Raw genomic sequence first — 19,403 nt, forward strand, 5'->3', positions numbered from 1 at the left:
CCTGTAAACATATGTTTACAACAAAAAAAAGCATTTGCAATGCAATAGGTCTCGCATTTACAAGAGTTTAAGCTATCGGTATTGTAAATGACAATGCCTTTTATTTATGTTTTAAAAACGAATCAAAAATAAAAGCCATTGTTATTTGCAATGTCAATAGCTCAAACTTGTGTAAATGCGAGACCTATTGCATTGCATTGCAAATGCTTGTTCAGAATTGACTGCAGTGTTCGGCCAGATAGTCCCTTGTTTGCCACAGTATGTCCTAAAAATGCCAGGCATGTCCCCAAGAAGTGGGGGGTCAACAACAACAAAAATTTGCTCCAGCCGCCGCAGCCTGCACCGGGCATTGGGCAAGCCTCAGGAGAGTGAGGCTAAGACACATTATGTAGTTGTTCTAAACAAAACGAGAAGTGTGTTCATTTTGTCTATTTCGTGTTATTTTGAGTAATTTAAAAGCCGCACTCTCTCTGCAAACATGTGACGTGGCTGGTGCTGGCTTTGCAGACACAGAGGTAGTACACAGTTTGAATGAACATTAAGGTTTTGACTTTCTAGAAAAGTGACAGCTCCGGCCCAACCACCGCTCCTTTCATCATGCTCTAAATTAATAGCAGGTCCATGCAGAAATCATTCAAGTCCTGCACTGGAGAGAGGTCCACTGTGCTGTCTGCTAGCTGCCGCAGAGAGCACTACTATTTGTGCGGCTGGCGCTGCACATGTTGTGAGTGTGGTGCTGTGTGTGTATGTGCACATTTGGAACTTTAAACACTGTATTTATACCCCGTAACCCTACCGGCAACTGAATGATTATGCCCCTCACTTGACTTTAGGGCTAGTGTGGCACACTTAATTTTATACAGCAACTGTAGGCGCTGCATGCGTTGAGTATGGCGTCATGTGTGCACAGCATGCAGATATCTTAGCATTACCGTAATCTTGCCGGCAACTGTTATGATATGATTATGCCCCTGGTCATAATCCTTTACTTTGTGTCACACTATCGACCCATTCCCTTTCTACCATCCATGGTTCGCCCATTTCATCTTCGACGGCGCCCTTCTCTGTCCAGAAAGAGAAAGAATAAATAAGCCGATAAATATATATCCTTGCAAGCACTTCAAAACTACTGATTTTACTGACTAATGAAACAGAATAAAACTAGGGTTAAAATGCACACTTGATAAAATGAAGAGGTCTTCTTTCGTATGAAAGAAATAAGAAAGCTTCCCAAGCTGGATGCGTACTACCTACGGATTACACAGGGTAGGGGGCGTTCCCAAAGTCGCAAAGTGGTGGAGGGGCATGGCCCCGGAGTGCTGTCTCCCACCCTGTAAATACATACTTGATAAAATGAAGAGGTCTTCTTTCGCATGAAAGAAATAAGAAAGCTTCCCAATAAAAGTGATGAGTACACGCTACCATGAAGTGCGGATTCAAGATGTTATATGTAGCAGTTGAAGGAGACGGCTTTATTCCATGTGTGAAGCGAGGCTCGGAGCTGCAATAAATGTGCCGTGCTCCTGTCTCTAACTCCTTTTTATTGGCATGTACGTCAGTTTAACAGTAAAATAATGATATTATACTTTTGGGTACTGGAGACAAGGACACAACGCGAAGAGACGCAGCGCACATGCGCTGCAACGCTAGGCGAGTGGGCGGGGCCTAAGGGAGACAGGGCGGTCACCAACCCCGCTTCCAAAGAAACCCGACAGAAAACCAACGACAACAACTATAGATCTCGCAAGCAAGCAGCGCATGCGCTGCAACGCAGGCGAGACCTAATGACTCATTGTACCGAGGACTGCTTCTTGCAGTGAAATGGGAATCAATTAGACAGCTGCACAACAAATGTAGAGGGTTTGACTAGGGCCCACAAGGTTCTCTAGCAGCCTCCTCTTCAAACCTAAGATTTGTGTTCCTACCTTGAGACCCTATTGAATAAACAATAGACAGATACTCAGAGACTGTGGGAACATTAAAAACAAATAGTTAATCTAAGCCAATAAAAGTACTTTTACGAAATGGGTGCAGATTCTCAAAATTGGAATCACGGACATTCCTAGTAGGATACATGGAAGGCAGTGCTAGGGGCAGATTTCCAGGCGCTACTTGTAGGAATGCCATGTGACAAATCTCTTGGGATTCCGTTTCCCCAGTGTGGATTTCTACATGGCATAGACTGGGGGAAATGGCAACCAGTGACATTTCTTTTCTTTTTCTCCATTGAGAAACCCCTTCTCCCAATTCTCCCCTAAGTTTGAAAGTCAGCTGCTACCTTTCCTGTTCAAGAAAGGGAGTTACTCCAGCCGCTTTATGGAGAACACCTCCAATCATTTTAGGATTAGAGTTTGTGAATGCCCACAAATGTAAACATTTGTGGGTGTTCATAATCTCTAAAAGCTAACCACGGATTTTGGTACCCACTTCCCACGGACTGATAGTGAGTTACTGCATGAGCATTTCTTCAAATTTTTGGCAGAGAAATATGATGCAGTAAATCCATTTTCGCCTGACAGGATTTCTTTTGATTTCCGACTGTAAACATATATTTAGGGCCGAAAGTGCCTTGGTGAATTTTCCCTATTATCTGCAATATTCCGTGAGTTTGAGTTGTAGTGCATCTAGCTAACTAAGCAGGCAAGCACAGGCATACAAAATGAACAACCAACCTACCAAAATCAGTTACAGAAACGACTTGACCATACAAAACAACAGATGCCATGACCCAGTGCAAACAAACAGGAATAATTCAAGGGAAAGTCTCACTGAAGCCTCAGCCATAGAAGGAGATGAGCTGTGAAGTGAGCTGTGAAGAGGAGCGCGTCAAAGCAGCCATGGCTATATCTACACAAGAGAAGTTCGCCAAACAGTGATTAGCATAAAACATTGGCCAGTTTTATCACAATTAAGGCTGTATGATTTCGTAATGCTATGGATTGGCTTTTCAAAAGAAATAAAATTAAAATTGAAGTGACAGTCATTACTAGTATAAAAAAATCCAACCGAAAAGAAACGTACTGGGGTCAAGAAAGCTGAACCCACAACCTTCCTTCCGAGACACTGTGAGAGTGGAGGAACGTGTAGCGCTCTATGCTGCTGTACTTCAAAGGCACTTACTTCAGGCGTGTACAAAGGTGCAAGACACCAATTAACATGCTAAAGGTAAAATCGGTGAGGGCGACATTCCACAGCCTGAAAAAGGAGACAGGGCAATGTGTTAACTTCAATTCGCACAATCACACATCTTCGAGTACAATATTTTTATTGTGTTCAATACATTTTATTGGTTTTTATAATGAAAAACAACACAGAGGAAATGAGGAAGGAGAAGAAAAAGATTCTACCTCCGATAGTTGCATAATGTGTACAATAATGTGGTACATACAGATACTGAGGATAATGGCATGCGATATAACAGACATAAGAAGCGACAGGAGCATTTGGTACCTGGCTATGTGCATCTGTATCGATACGATAACTTTATTCAATCTAATTTTGAAACATAGATCATCAAAGTAAACATTTTAAAAAAAGATTAAAACAGTGACATTCTTCTCAGTGCAATGTACAAATTCAGACCCGAAGCAATAAAATGTAAAATTAGTCTGTACAGATTACGCTACTCATTGGCTGATCTTTATACAATAAACATGGTAACATTTTAGAAAATACACACATAAAAATTATGAGAAAGCCCCTCATCCTATATTCAATATATTTAAAACTAGCAGTTAGCATGGGTCTCCAATTCTAGTAGGTGTCTCCTACGCTCACAGGCCCATAGAAAAGAGACTACACAGAAACATACTAAAGGATCATGAATCTTCTTCAGATAAAACAGGACAAAGCGACACTGCTTAAAATCATGGCCCTTTAAGAGAGGTTTAATATATCTGCGTCTCTGGTCCTTATAAAAATGGCAAAAAAGAGAAGATGGAGATCAGATTGGGATGATAGGTTGTCACATGGACATTTTGACAAACCGCTATGAGCATACTATTTTGGGGGGAAACCCAGCATTAGGGGGATTAAGTTTAGACGAAACTTTAATAAAATAAACCTATGCGGCAGGTTCCTAACTGAGTCCAGATAAAAGTATTCGCCATCTATCACTCGTGGAATCGAGTGATAGGTCCTTACAGCTGTTTCTAATTTATGGGACTGGTCCCTTTCGTGTGCTAATTTTGTCAATACTAGTGCCTTTAGCTTTTTCTTAGGGAACCTGGAGCACAAGGTAGGGTTTGCATACAGTTCAGGGAGTCCTAGTGAGTACAAAGTTATTTTACCTACTCCAACCAGGGGATCTTTTGAGCTTTATCCAATGTAAGACAATGTAATATGAGGGATTGATTAAGGTCCACTGTATCCCAGTTCCATATAGAATGCTAAAGCATGATCGGGGTCACCCTCACCAGGTCAGACACGTAGGGCATATCCAGCTCTAGATGAGTGATGTGGTTTGAAAAAGAGGAGGGGAGTGAGGCTATCCTCTTGAGAAACCTATTTTCTGACTTCTGTAAGGAGTCGATTGGTGCTGTTCCCCAAAACCCCTGCCCCATAGGTGGCTGCCGAAATCACTTTGGCATTATAAATCTTGTTTATTGTTGTTAGGGGCCTTGAGCCTAATTTTTAAATAAAACCAGCGACTGCCGCCATAGTGTGTTCCATTGTTTGGACCCTACTACCCACCATGTCTGACCAGGCTTGTCTAAAGTCAAATACAACCCCTAGATACGAGAATGTCTCCACAACGGCCAATTTACGGGTTCCGATATGGAACGATGGTGTGCTTTTTTGGGGGGGTAGTCCTGCAACTAAAATGAAAGTTTTTGACTCATTGGCCTTGAGGTCCATGGAGGACATAAAGGCCACAAAAGTGTCTATTAGGCATTGCAGTGCTACCCCTGTCCTGGCTACCAGGACGGCATCGTCCGCATAAGCCAGGATTGGTAGCGGCCCTGAGGGAAACTGTGGCACGTCAGGAGTACATAATTTTAAGACATCCTACACTCCATTTGTATAAAGTGAGAATAAAAATGGAGTGAGGACGCAGCCTTGCCTGACTCCTCTCATTATCCTAAAGGGTTTAGTGCATTCCCTATCCCTTCCATAGTGGACTGTTGTGGTCGCCTGTACATACATTTGTCTTATGAGGATGATCAACCTGGAGTTTTGTCCCATCGCAGCCATAATTGTCTTGAGTTCGGAGTGGACTACGCAGTCGAAGGCTGCCAAAAGGTCCATAAAGGTCATATATATGTTTCCTTTCTTAGCTCTAGTGTATTTGGAAATCATCAAGTTTAAATTTAAACATTGGTCAATAGTGCCTCTACCCTTCTGGAATCCATATTGGGACGACATCAAGATGTTGTTTTCCGATCCCCAGTCTTCTAGCCTGTTAAGAAGGACACGCCCTAGAAGTTTAGCAGTAGAGTCCAGAAGGGAGATGGAACGATAGTTCTGGGGGTTTGATTTATCCCCTTTTTTATATATTGGCACTATAATGCTTGTTCTCCATGATGGAAGTGGGTCGGTCTTAACGATTGCGTTAAATAGGTTAGTTAGCAATGGGGGCCATAAGTCTTGATGTTCTCAAAACAAGTCAATTGGGGCCCCGTCTGGGCCTGGAGCTTTGACACGACTGGATTTGGCCAGGGCAAGACTTATTTTCTCCAGGTTAAAGGTTATAGAGTTAACGGGGTCTCTGCAAGGATATTAAATTTGTCTCGTAGATAATCGTGCCCCCGAATATAACCTCAAAGCGCGACACCCATGCGTCTTCATCCACATGGTTGTCTAGTATGTTTCTCCTGCTCTTTCTTAAAGAAAGGAGCATTAACTGCCTTCCAGAAGTCCCTGCTGTTATTAAGGGATGCGGCTTTAGCCAGGTTTTCCCATGCCTCATCTTTTAGCTCACCTTCTTGTCTTTGCAGGCTCTCTTATAAACCATTCGTAATTCCTTAATTTGGGGTTTATTTCTACGTGATACTTTCAGAGCCCCACAGAAGTTATCTAAGGCCTGAGTACAGTTTGCATCAAACCATCGTGTATCTGGTCTGTCTCTTTTTGATGTACGCCGATAAAGGGTTGATTTTATCTCCTGGGTAATTTCTATAAAGTCATGAATTAAAGTTTCTGGAGTAGTAGCCTGCTGCAGACAATTTATGACCTGAGTGAGCTTATTAGTTATGGCTTTCTTGATGGCTTTGGTTTTATCTATATTTTCCCATTTCAGCTGATATCTATTTAACCTAGCCAAAATTGGTTTTGGTACCCTCTCAGCTTGTATAGGAAGGATTCCGAAGCCAGAAAGCTCAGGAAATAATGCTATGTGATCACTAAAATTTGACAATAAAGTGTCTGTGTGATAGAGATGTCCTGACAGTTAATGGATGCCACTATAAAATGTAAAGTGGAGTTAGAGGCACCCCGAAAAAAAAGTTTTTTCTAGTCCTCCTGCTGCTATTTTATTGTACACTTACAGATTCCTTGAAGCTAAAAACCTATTTAAGGTGTTCCCATATTCATGGTGTTTGAAATGGACTAGTGGGTCTCCCTAATTGTGAAACATACCACAAACCATGTCCATTGAGTTGGGCCATGGTTGAGAATTAAAATCACCTAACCATATAATATGGAGAGCTTTACACAACAAGGACCTTATGAATTTCTCGAGTTCTTTACCTAGTGTATCTATAACTGTCGCCATATTGGCCCCAAAGTTAAGATTGTAGTCGTTTATTAATAGGCACTGCTGATGACGTCCTCCTTCAAAATCCAGAAAGTGAAAGCAAGGGGAGGAGTTTTCGGTTTTTATCATTTTAATGGGTAGCGTATTTGAAATTAAAGTTATTAGGGCCCCTTTAGGTCTTCCTGCTAGAGAGGGGATTGCATTAGTTTGGAATGGGCGTTAGCCATTTATGAATATTGGGTCCACACCCCATGTCTCCTGAAGACATATAATATTGCAATCCTGCCATAAGGCTATCCACTCTGCCTTATCCAACTTTGGTGCAAGGCCTGCCACGTAGCACGTGGCTTCGGTATATCCCCCTCTTACTTTGGACCGTCTGGTTCTGAGGGAGCGATGCACCTGAGTTGCTCAAAAGGCGATTTGTATTTGATAGATTATTAACTAGTGTCCCCCTAGATTGCTTTATCGGGGCCTCAAGTATTCTGTGCAACGGCGTTGTGAGAAGGCTCGCTAATGGTGGTAGAGATACCTGTGTATTCCCCCATAGGTAGTCAGTCGCAGGCCTCTAGATCATACAGTGGGGCAAATCTGTTGGCTAACTTGAGTCTCTGCGCTATTCTATGGGGAGTAGGAAATTCTCGTAATGGGAAGAAAGGGGGGCGTAGGGAATTCTTAAGCAATCTCACGCTTCGGGGGTGCAGGGATGGTACAGCACTATAAAACTTCCCCAATGGGAAGGCAAAGATCTGCGTAGAGAGAGGAGGATTGTCTGTGAGGGTTCTCAGGATGCTTCTTACAGCATACTGGTTGTTAAAATTAACGACCACGCAGTCTCCATTGATATCCTTAGGAGAAGGGCTCACCCATCCCACCCTTCTGGCCATTATGATGTGCTTTCCTGCATTGAAGCCCCAAGACATTTGGCCTTTAAGGTGGTTATTAAACCAGTGTACAGCTTTGTTCATTAGCTGGTCCGGATTTTCCCTTTGACCTCTGTGTAACGGAGGAAAATTGGCCAAAATTAAGGAATAAGCAGTACTTTCCCTGACCCCCCCTTCTCTGCCTTCCGTTGTTGAAGTAATGGGTTTAATAGCCTGGGGTAGGCTGGTGTTTTGTGGTTGTGCATTATTGATTGTGACTCTACACGGTGGGAGAAGTGGAGGAGGGGAGATGTGCTGATGAGTTATGGATGGTGTTGTGGTGACTGGAATATTGGCCTGAATTGACTGCCTTATGTTTCTTTCACTTCCCCCTGTGGGCCCCACTGGGACGCCCTCCGCTGAAGGCGGCAGAGTGGGGCACGTCACAATAGAACGTCCTTTAATAAAAAGGTCTATTTTTTCATCCATTTTCCCCAGTCTACAATTTAGAGGCTCAATTAGGCCGCGTATCATCTGTTCCAATTTTAAGATCATGTCCTCACTAGTCCCCGTCATACAGTTTTTCCCCGTCGAAGGCACTGTCGTTATTAAAGCCTCATGGGGAGGCTTGATCGCTCGTGTGTTCCTTTTCGTTCTAGAGTTCTGTTTCCCTGTGATACGTTTCCTCTTAACCACTGGGATGATTTCCAACCCATTGAACCCTGGAGACTCCACTCGAGGAGGCACGGTCAAAGTCACAGTTCCGGGCCAGTTTGGGGTGGCACTAAGATTAGGCTCTTCTGTCAGTGGAGACTGGTAAAGGGAATTGGATGGTAGGAGGGGCTCAGATCTTCTCCCTTCTTCTAATGAAAGCCGGCGCTCTGTAAGCTCAATTTCATGTGATAGCGCACTTGCGGCCCTGACTAGAAAAGAGTCAAGAGTATTTACTATAACATCCCCTGTGGTTTGCGCTGTAGCTTCACGCTTACTCATTTTCCAATGCCTCTCGGTCCAGTAGATGCTTGATGCAGTTCACAAGCCTTATTTCAGCAGTTCCCGGAAAATAGGAGTTGGAGGGGTGGCCCAGCCCAGCCTCTTCTGGGCTCTGACGGGCATGGACTGGTCCGCCTTTGGCCCGGGCACGCCTGTGCGCATCCTGCGCTGCGTGAATACCTGTAGGCTTTTGTAGGCACCTCCTAGAACTTAGAGAAGTGAAGGCGGTGTGCAGCAGCTCACTGGACCGCTGGGGAGTGTAGTCCTCCTCCCACCTGCCGGTCTCCTGTTTCAGCTGGCCCCCACGCGGCGCAAACGGCAAGGCTGTGCAGATGGACTTCTCATCAAATAGGACTGGACGAAGTGAAACAAGTGGAACTGCCAGATGCACGCCTTTGGAAAATGTCCTGGGTGTTATAATAAATAAAAAAGAAAGAAAGAAAAAAAGGGGAGGGAGAGGAGGAGAGGAAGGACTTGGGGGCAGTCATGTGATACTGTGTTATGTTATGTTAGCCGGATTTGTATAGCGCACAGCTGCCCCAGCAAAGGGGCGTCCCGGCGCTTCTTGAACAAGAGATCGGCACACAAGCAAGCCAATGAGCAGGCCATAGCAGTACTAGGCATCCGGAGAAAACAGGAGGGTCTTAATGGCCTTCCTGAAAGTCAGGAGTTCATCAATGGCCCGGATATGGGCAGGAAGTGAGTTCCAGAGCTTGGCAGCAAGCACACTAAAAGATCGGCCACCAGCCCTAACCTTTTTAAAGCGTGGAACAGTAACCAAATGAAGTCCTGAAGATCTTAAGGACCGCTATGGTACATACGGCGAGATAAGATGTTCCAAAATCAGAGGAGAAGAGTGCTTCAGAATTTTAAATGCAAGACAGAGAGATTTAAACTTAATCCTCTGAGATACAGGGAGCCAGTGAAGTCCATAAATGGATTTTTTTGCCGAGCAAAATCTCGGCAAGCCAACCAGAGCCCTGGCGGCAGCATTTTGGACTCGTTGGAGTCTACAGAGTTCGGCCTGATTAGCTCCAAGCAAAAGAGAGCTCGCGTAGTCCAACCGAGACAGGATAGTGGCTTGTACAATAAGCTGTCTGGTAGGAGCATCGAAAAATTTGAGAATTGGTCTAAGCCTACAGAGAGTCCCGAAGCACATAGCCGCAATTTTCTTGGTGTGAGAAACAAAACTGAGTTTGGAGTCTAGCCAAATGCCTAGATTTTTTACCTCAGAGGCGGGAAGAGGGGCAGGGCCAAGCTCAGATGGCCACCAATGATCACCCCACATATGGCTCTGATTGCCGACAATAAGCACCTCGGTTTGTTTTGCGTTCAGTTGCAAGCAATTATCTGACAACCAGCCGGCCACCGACCTGATTCCCTCACGAAACCTAGTGGCCTCTAGGTCAGACGCCCCACTTATTGCAACCGCTAGCTGCGTGTCGTCAGCATAAGACACCATGGTCAGGTTACAGCGCTTGACGACAGCAGCCAGCGGCTGGACATAGATATTAAAAAGTGTGGGGCTGAGAGCAGACCCCTGCGGGACACCCTGTGTAATAGAATGGGGTTTAGACTGGTAGGGCGGGGTAATGACTCTGAAAGAGCGGCCAGATAGAAACGATCGAAACCATTCAAGTGCCACGTGATCGACACCAACCTCGACCAAACGCTGTAGTAGAATTGCGTGGGAAACGGTGTCGAACGCGGCACTAAGATCTAAAAGCACTAAAGCCGCCGTTTGACCAGAGTCCACCAAGGTTCGCAGGTACTCAACCATAGAAAGAAGCGCAGTCTCAGTGCTATGGCCAGGTCGGAAACCATTCTGAGAAGGATCCAGAATATTAGCAGAATGGATATGCTTGCATAGAATAGTGTTGAAATGGGCCTCAGTCAGTTTTGCCACCCAAGGAAGGAGAGAGATGGGGCGATAATTCTCAAATTTTAGAGGATCCAGGGCAGGTTTTTTTAGAATAGGCATCACCTGAGCTTGTTTCCAACTACCAGGAACAGAACCAGACATCAGAGATAGATTGACCAGATCACATAACGGTGGAAAGCAGAGTGACGCAGATTCTCTAAATTGAGCAGGTCGTAAAGGATCTATAGGAGAACCTGATTTAACTTTCACCGCAATTTTATTAAATTCCTCCATCGAGAGCTTAGGAAAAGAGTGTAAAGACATGGTAGTTTTCGGGCCGGAAACCAGTTTCTCCAGGGATACAGATGAACCAGCGAAAGAACGGTAAATGGCCTCTACCTTTTCTACGAAATAGGCTGCCAAGCCCTCGCAATGGGTGGCCGAACAAATATCAGCGACTGGGGCTCTACTAGCTGTAAAATCCTTAAGCACCTTAAATATTAATTTAGTAGGATTAGTGCTACTATTAATTTCCCGAGAAAAGTAGGCGGCACAGGCTTTGCAGACCGCCTTGTGATATGTTTTAATCCGGGCAAGATACAAAAGTTTTTTATCAGGCAGATATGACTTACGCCAGGCTCTTTCCGCTTGTTTACAAGATTTCCTTTGGAGCCGAAGTGAGTCATCATACCAGGGACTGGGTCCGGCGGGTCGGCGCTTACTCTCAGTCATAGGAATCAGGCAGTCTAAGGCTCCCGTCAACCATCTGCAGAAGTGATCATAGCCCGCCTCGGCATCCGTAACAGGGCCCAAAGGATGTAGACCAAGAAGCCGATGAAAATCGGCTAACTTTACTTTTTTCCAAGGGCGTCTAAGAGACGCGGGCGCGGCTACTCTAAGGGGAGAATCCTCGATCCGAAGATGTAGTTCTATGAGGTGATGATCAGTCCAAGCCATAGGCCTGGGGGGTATCACTTTCACCATAGATAGATTGGTGAAAAAAGGATCTAGAATGTGCCCACCAGTGTGAGTACAATGTTTAACCAACTGAGATAGCTGAAGGGCTTCCAGATTTGCAAGAATGCTACTTGCCGCAGGAGAGTGGAGAGCATCAAGATGAAGGTTTAAATCACCGATAATGCTAAAGTTAGCAGTCCTTAGGGCTAGAGCGCTAACAGCTTCAGGAAGAGCAGATCTAAAAGCCGCATCCGGCCCTGGTGGCCGGTAAATGAGTAGTCCAGAAAAGGTAAAATGCGGACTAATACGGAAATGGGCACTTTCGCAGCCAGCTATATCCAGAACCGTCCATAAGCATGGATAACAGGATTTAACAGCGGCCGCAATACCACCAGCTCGCGAGTTGCGATTACGTGTATAAATCACGTACTCCGGGGGAAGGGCTAGATTGATCGCAGCCAAGGCTTCATCATGCAGCCATGTCTCTGACATAAAAAGAATACTGTGTGCAGGCGGGATTCGATATTCAGATATGATAAGAAAAGTAAGAATACAATATTAAAGAACAATGTCTTCTCAGGCATTGGAATTGTTTGATGTGCAACAGAAAAGATACATTTTGAAATAAAAATATTACCAAATCTAGGGTCTCGTACTAAAGTTCTTTGAGGCCGCAAAGCCTACACCTCAGTCTTCGCCTTTTATGAATCAGAAAATTCTTGCCAATTCAGAAAAATCTTTGCGACCCATTAGGAATCAGAAATAGAGAAAGCCAAGAAGGTGGTTCCCCTCCAATTTGGGAGTCGCAATGGGATGTATCAATGCTTTGCAGCCACGGTGGCGGTCGCTAACCAATGATCAAATATGGACACCTCAAAGGGGGTGGTGTACGATTCGCAAACTGAACGCGGACTGTATGGCAGCCTAAACTGTGAGAATCGGAATGGGGTAGTCTTGCACATCAGGTGGAGTTTAAGAAAACTCTCCTGATGAGTTCTTAAACCGGAAGCACTTCTTATAAGGATCGCCTGTCCCTTTATTTAAAAATGTTTTCTGTTTGAGAAAGCCAATACCTGGACAGAGATACAATCATTCACAGGGGTGACTTGCATCATTATTATTCACGTGGCAGGACATTTTACAAATTTCCTATGAATGCACAATTTGCGGTGCAACCTATTAGTCACAGGTCACACTGTATACTTTTTGGCGGACCAGGCAGTATGGAAATTGCACATTCTGGTTTGTGAATTAGTATTTGTACATTGGGCCATTAGTGCTTTATTTTCAATCTCATGGCCTGTAGTCACCTGGGGCTGAAACATGAAGGGTCCTGCGGGTGAGATGGTCAAATCCCGGCAAGGTTGACTCAGCTTTCCATCTTTCAGAGGTCGGTAAACTGAGCACTGTTAAATTGGGGAAGACTAACCCTTGTCGTTGACAGCACTTAGAAATGTCAAATAAAACAGGGTATTCTTTGGTGGTCCGTTGCCTCGTCACTCGCTGCCTTCGGAAGAATAAGTCAAGATCCTGAGAGACAAAACCTTTATATTTCTGAGGACAAGTATGCACGGGATTGAAGAGGGGTGTCTTCAAAACATTAAGGGCCAGATGTACGACCCTTGTAAATTGCGCCCCGCAATTTGCACTCGATTGCGGGTCGCAAATTGCGAGGCGCAATTTACAATGTACTACAGTGTCAGACACACTGATTGCAATTCCCAATGGGGTCGCAAAATGCGAGGCTCATGAATATTAATGAGCCATTCGCAATTTGCAACCCCATTGAGAATGGCTGGCCCTCCCAGGGATGATGGCCTATGTCTGGGACTGCTTTTCAATAAAGGAAAACGGGATGCATTAAAAAAGAAAAAATGAAACGTTACATTTTTTAAGGGCAGGCAGTGGTCCCTGGGACCACTGCTCTGCCCCTAAAAAAAAAGATACCCCTGCATTTGCAAAGGGAAAGGGGACCCCTTCATTTTTGCAGGTGCATTACCACCCTCTTGAAGAGGGTGGTAATTTGCGAGTTGGTCGCAAAACATTCATACATGGCTTTGGGGTCAGTATTAGGAAGGGAACGCCCCTTCCTAATAGAGACTGGCAATTCGTAGATAGCGAGTCGCAAATAAATTGGGACTCGCTATTTAGAAATTGTACATGGCCCTGTGATATTTTGCATGCGCAAACGGGTCGCAAACCCGTTTGCGCATGCAAAATAGGGTGGTACATCTGGCCCCAAACGTGTTCATGTGCAAAAGCGATCAGTGCTCACCGTTCCCATTTTGCAGACTGGTCACATCCATCTTTTTATTAAGAGCAAAGCGTAGGACAGACAGCCGGATTCCCAAGTCAGGCTTCCTTAGAAAAAAAGGTGTGGATCTGTGTGTGGACCTTCCTCAGTATGGTTAAGAAGCCCTGGGATTGCTCTTTCCTCATTGATTATATTAATATCACAATAAAGCTACAAGTTATTCCGCAGAAGTTGAAACTTTTTCGATGATGCTTGGCCACAGCCTGTTGAAATGAATCCTTCACAATCTTAGGCTTGGTTGACGAGGGCCCCAGTCAATTCTGATATGTAAGGTAGCTCCAGAAATTAGGAGTTTTGAGATAAACACTGCACTTTCACAATTTTCCATGGGTACATTTCAGCTGATCAAACCAGCCATGTTAACCAAGAGAAAAATGCCCGGGACATAGTGAGAGTGTTAGATGTTGTAGAGTTCAGCAACAAAACCTTCATGTTGGGCCACGTTTTTCAGGCAGAACACGGAATAATTATTGCAACTGATAAGTTCAAACAACTTGGTATCAGATTTTTTTGGGTAGGTTGATTATCGAATTCAGCACCGGGACACTCGTAATTAAAAGAAGACACTCGTAATCAAAAGAATTAAGTGATAATTTTTTTATTTTTGTTTTATTTATAGAGCGCGACATTCATCCCACTGGGATATCACGGCGCTAGTTGTGGCGGAGAAATAATGGCCTATTGAGCCTGATATGGGATATTGGATTGGATTTTATTGCACCTCATAAATTACTTCCAATTAGGAATTTGTACGAGAAAAAAGTGAATGATATTCGGGTTTAATATTTCACACACCAAAATCCACATACCTGGTCATTATCAGGCATTTTAGCCATGATACATTTCGGCAGGTTTTATCTGCCACAATTTATAGAGTAAAAACAGGGAGCTCAGCCAAACACTTGGAGGAAAACCGCACGTCTCATATATCAATGGCACATACAGTTATATTCTGTCCCCAGTATAAGTCACGTGAAAGGACAGACACCCTCAACAGGGGAAATATGTTGAAGTTGCTTTATCACATCCCCTCGTTAACACAAATAACGAGCAATGACCTCCTTAGTATACATTTTGAGGTGAACAAGCAGCAACCCACCATGGAAAATACTCAAAAAATATGGAAGACATCTACCCAAGCTGACATGGTGTTAGGAGAAAAGTCTAATTTTGAAAAATGGGGCATTGTGGTCCGGGAATTAGAAAACGAAAAGTACCCATACGTGCGGGTCACACAAGACCGAACACAGAAACGGTTCAAAGACACAAAGCTTCCTAAAAGGGACGCATCCCGCAGACAAGCCATCGAGCTTCCATAACTTTGCAATTGAAGTCAGTGGAAAACAAGCATTGGCATAGCCAATAGGTCTCGCCTTTGGGACCTTATAAGTGTTTAGCCATGCAACGGTTGATTTTGTTGCACCAAGGATATTGTGCTGCATAACTAAATACTTATAAGGTCCCAAAAGCGAGACCTATTGGCTATGCCAATGCTTGGGTTTTTTTTGCACTGGAGTGCTTATTTGACCTATGTACAGAGATATGAAGGAAAGAGGATGGAGAGTAAAGAGTGGAAAGCAGGGGTGGTATGATTAGTACTTTAAAAGAAAGAGGAAAGACAGAATTTGTGCATGTAAAGTGACCCTGCAGCATTGCAATTACACCAGTGCATTAAATAATAGGTAAAGCACACACAGGCGAGCACTTACCTGATTACTGTATGCATTCTGTATAGTTAGCAACTTAATACATATAAAACATTTAATATTATATGTAAGCGCTCCACTGTCCTATTGGAACGTGTAGGCGCTAAGAGCGGAGTCAAAGGGATGTGACATCGATGAAAGGGGCAGAGGGAGGTGGATGGGACAGAGAGAGAGTTAGCAGGTGACAGGGTGCAGTGACAGCATACCAGGTAACAGGGTGCAGTGACAGCATAGCAGGTGACAGGGTGCAGTGACAGCATAGCAGGTGACAGGGTGCAGTGACAGCATAGCAGGTAACAGGGTGCAGTGACAGCATAGCAGGTGACAGGGTGCAGTGACAGCATAGCAGGTGACAGGGTGCAGTGACAGCATAGCAGGTAACAGGGTGCAGTGACAGCATAGCAGGTGACAGGGTGCAGTGACAGCATAGCAGGTGACAGGGTGCAGTGACAGCATAGCAGGTAACAGGGTGCAGTGACAGCATAGCAGGTGACAGGGTGCAGTGACAGCATAGCAGGTGACAGGGTGCAGTGACAGCATAGCAGGTGACAGGGTGCAGTGACAGCATAGCAGGTGACAGGGTGCAGTGACAGCATAGTAGGTGACAGGGTGCAGTGACAGCATAGCAGGTGACAGGGTGCAGTGACAGCATAGCAGGTGACAGGGTGCAGTGACAGCATAGTAGGTGACAGGGTGCAGTGACAGCATACCAGGTAACAGGGTGCAGTGACAGCATAGCAGGTGACAGGGTGCAGTGACAGCATAGCAGGTGACAGGGTGCAGTGACAGCATAGCAGGTGACAGGGTGCAGTGACAGCATAGCAGGTGACAGGGTGCAGTGACAGCATAGCAGGTGACAGGGTGCAGTGACAGCATAGCAGGTGACAGGGTGCAGTGAAAGCATAGCAGGTGACAGGGTGCAGTGACAGCATAGCAGGTGACAGGGTGCAGTGACAGCATAGTAGGTGACAGGGTGCAGTGAAAGCATTCAGAGGCAGCTTTTTCTATGCACAGAGTGTCTGGATGAGATTGTCTTTAGAGACAGCAATGGAGTTAGTCAGCTGGTCCCACTGCACTCCGCGCACTTTATGATACAAATCAATCTCTTGGAGCTCTCTCTTTATAATAGGCTGCATTCACATTAAAGAAAACAAGCATTGGCATAGCCAATAGGTCTCGCCTTTGGGACCTTATAAGTGTTTAGCCATGCAACAGTTGCATAACTAAATACTTTTAAGGTCCCAAAAGCGAGACCTATTGGCTATGCAAAGCGGCCGTGGCCGCAAAAGTGAAAGTAATGGCGGAAAAGCGCGGCGTGCGTGCCCGCGCACATGCACTGTGGCTCTAGGCTGGCCTGGTAGCACTTTTTTGAGCCCTCTCAATAAGTCTTGCCACACCAGCGCATGCGCTGGGTCAGTCGAGACCTAAAAAGAAACAAAGAGGGAAGGGAGGCCTGCGGGGGGAATGGAATTCAAGAATGGGTGAGGCGGTGCGACAGTCGCCGAGCTCAGTTCTGTCCCACCTCCATCAGGCCACAAGTGTGCAGGGGAGCCGTAGTGTGCCACGAGGCAGCTGGGTTCCAGGGAGAGAGGCGGCTAGAAGGGTGACAAGCACCAACTCGCTCCTGCGCTGGCAAGAGCTGTGCTTATAAAAAAAAAAGCTGTACACCATGTCCATGCTCATATTTCACATAAGATGCATCATTTTGAAACTCAGCTTTAATACACCTGTCACTGCCCAGGCATTAGAAGACAGATATTTATATTTTGTGACATAACTTTACGTGCAGTGGTGATGCAAATCGCTTCCCTTTTTAGATTCACATTATTTACTTTACAGTAGGATGTATTCCTCACACTGCAAACAAAACACTGAATATGACAAACAGATCATGAGAAATGTAATAGTCCTTTAAAAAATGTACAAGCATAAAATAATTTCTTCACAAATTTTCATTTGTATCGCCTACAGAATAAGATTTCACATAAATGCTGCACTATACGGTGTTTCATCTACTCCTGTAGAGAAGCTTCGAGTGACATAGGGGCATATTATCAAGACAGGCAATAAAATTATCGCCGCTTTAGCGGAAGAAAACTGCCGCTAAAACGGCGATAATGGGATTGATAATATGCTCTATGGAATTCCAATTGAAGCCCATGTTAGATGTCCTTCACATCTAACCTGAGCTTCAATTGGAATTCCATAGAACATATTATCAAGCCCATTATCGCCGTTTTAGCGGCAGTTTTCTGCCGCTAAAGCGGCGATAGTTTTATCGCCTGGCTTGATAATTTGCCCCATGGTTTGTTTTGTCAGCTTGTTATATTCTCTATGAAGCTTCTATGCGAACCAGAAAAGCCGCCCTCTACTGATAGCTCCAAGCGCGGACACTGTAGGGTTTACCAGAAACAGCAACTGCACCATTCTGAAGTCAAACCGTGATATTTTGGAATGACCCCTCCTCCCTCATTCCACCCCAGACAAGGTGAGCCAGAAACAAAGTGTAAAATCAGCAGCTCTGACAACAAGGAACCCCGGGAAGGGACTGCACAGGAAGCACTGGTGAAACAAGCATCGCGGCACCGACGCTTTACTTTTAATGTTAAATGTAAAGCGCGGGTGCCGCGATTATAGCAAAAGTAAAGAAATAGATGCTTTTTTCTTTTTCTTTACTTTTGGTATAATCGCGGCACCCGTGCTTTACTTATAGCATTAAAAGTAGAGCGCGGGTGCCGCGATTATACCAAAAGTAAAGAAAGAGAAAAAAACATCTATTTCTTTACCTTTGCTATAATCGCGGCACCCGCGCTTTACTTTTAATGTTAAATGTAAAGTGCAGGTGCCATGATTTTAGCAAAAGTAAAGAAATAGATGTTGTTTTCTATTTCTTTACTTTTGGTATAATCGCGGCACCCACGCTTTACTTATAACATTAAAAGTAAAGCGCGGGTGCCGCGATTATACCAAAAGTAAAGAAAACACGCTACAAGACATGCTTTAGTAGGTGAGTTTTCAAAGTGCTGCTGAAGGCTGACGGTTCGCGCGTGCACGCTTGCGTGAACGCAAGCTTGTCGCCAGCCAGCAGCACTTTGAAAACTCACCTACTAAAGTCTCTCCGAGCAACACATGCGCGCTGACTCAGCGAGACCTAAAAAGGGCTATAGGGAGAGGAAAGTACTTGAAAGAAACCCAGCCGACGGAGGCTGGCACAGATCTCCGACAAGAATGACACCCTGCAAAGTTAACACCCTGCACAGAGGTCACATCAAGCAGTATTCCTAGCGCTAATGTGCAAAAAAAGGCAAACGTTATAATTCCAGATCATAAAAATGTTGAGGGATCAGCAAATATAGGTCACAAGACAAGCCTAAGGGCTCATAACATGGAACATGGCAGGAATTGTGAGTACAAGAAATAGCGCGTCTCCTATGGAGAAGATCCGGGAGGGGGACATTCTCTTCTTGCAGGAAACATAGGCCACAGAGGACATCCATTTATATGGCTTTGCTGGCATCCATGTGCCAGCAAGGAAACTTTGTACCTATGGTAGGTCCTCGGCAGGCCTCTCAATTTACGTTAAACACTCAGCCGAGGTCTCAATTGAAGACATTGGGAGTCCAACTGACACAGCGCAATGCATTGTGATGAACGGCTTATGGGATGGTAAATCCAGAAAATAACTTCTAACCATCAATGTATATCTTAACCATAACGGAGTTTCAAAACTGGCAAACACCAAACGGACTATCGCAACCTTAGAGGAAATACTTTGTGCATACACCTACTTAGATGTGATCATTACTGGGGACTTTAACCTTCATCACCTGAGTCCGGACAACGATCATGGCTTACCGGTGGAAAGGGAATTTAACAACTTTCTAAGGTCATACAGCCTAAACTCAGTTCAGGCTTGGACTGAGCAACACAGCCCCAAGGTTTTAAACTGTTTAACCTTCAATAATCTAACCACAATTGATTACACCTTCATCAGGAAAGGCATGTCGAACAAAAT

At 44.7% G+C, this 19,403-nt stretch overlaps 1 protein-coding gene across 7 annotated transcripts in view; it reads right to left on the reverse strand.

The window, feature by feature from the left end:
* LRRC71 (leucine rich repeat containing 71) overlaps window positions 1-19,403 on the reverse strand; it is a 382,267-nt gene that overhangs the window by 294,698 nt on the left and 68,166 nt on the right. For all 7 annotated transcript variants that reach the window (XM_085640082.1, XM_085640080.1, XM_085640079.1 and 4 more), the window contains one exon: window positions 3,121-3,195. In XM_085640082.1, coding sequence (XP_085496208.1) covers window positions 3,121-3,195 — 75 coding nt within the window. The remainder of the gene's footprint in view (window positions 1-3,120; window positions 3,196-19,403) is intronic.

The sequence above is a fragment of the Triturus cristatus genome, chromosome 12 (assembly GCF_964204655.1).
Source record: "Triturus cristatus chromosome 12, aTriCri1.1, whole genome shotgun sequence".
Lineage (NCBI taxonomy): Eukaryota > Metazoa > Chordata > Amphibia > Caudata > Salamandridae > Triturus > Triturus cristatus.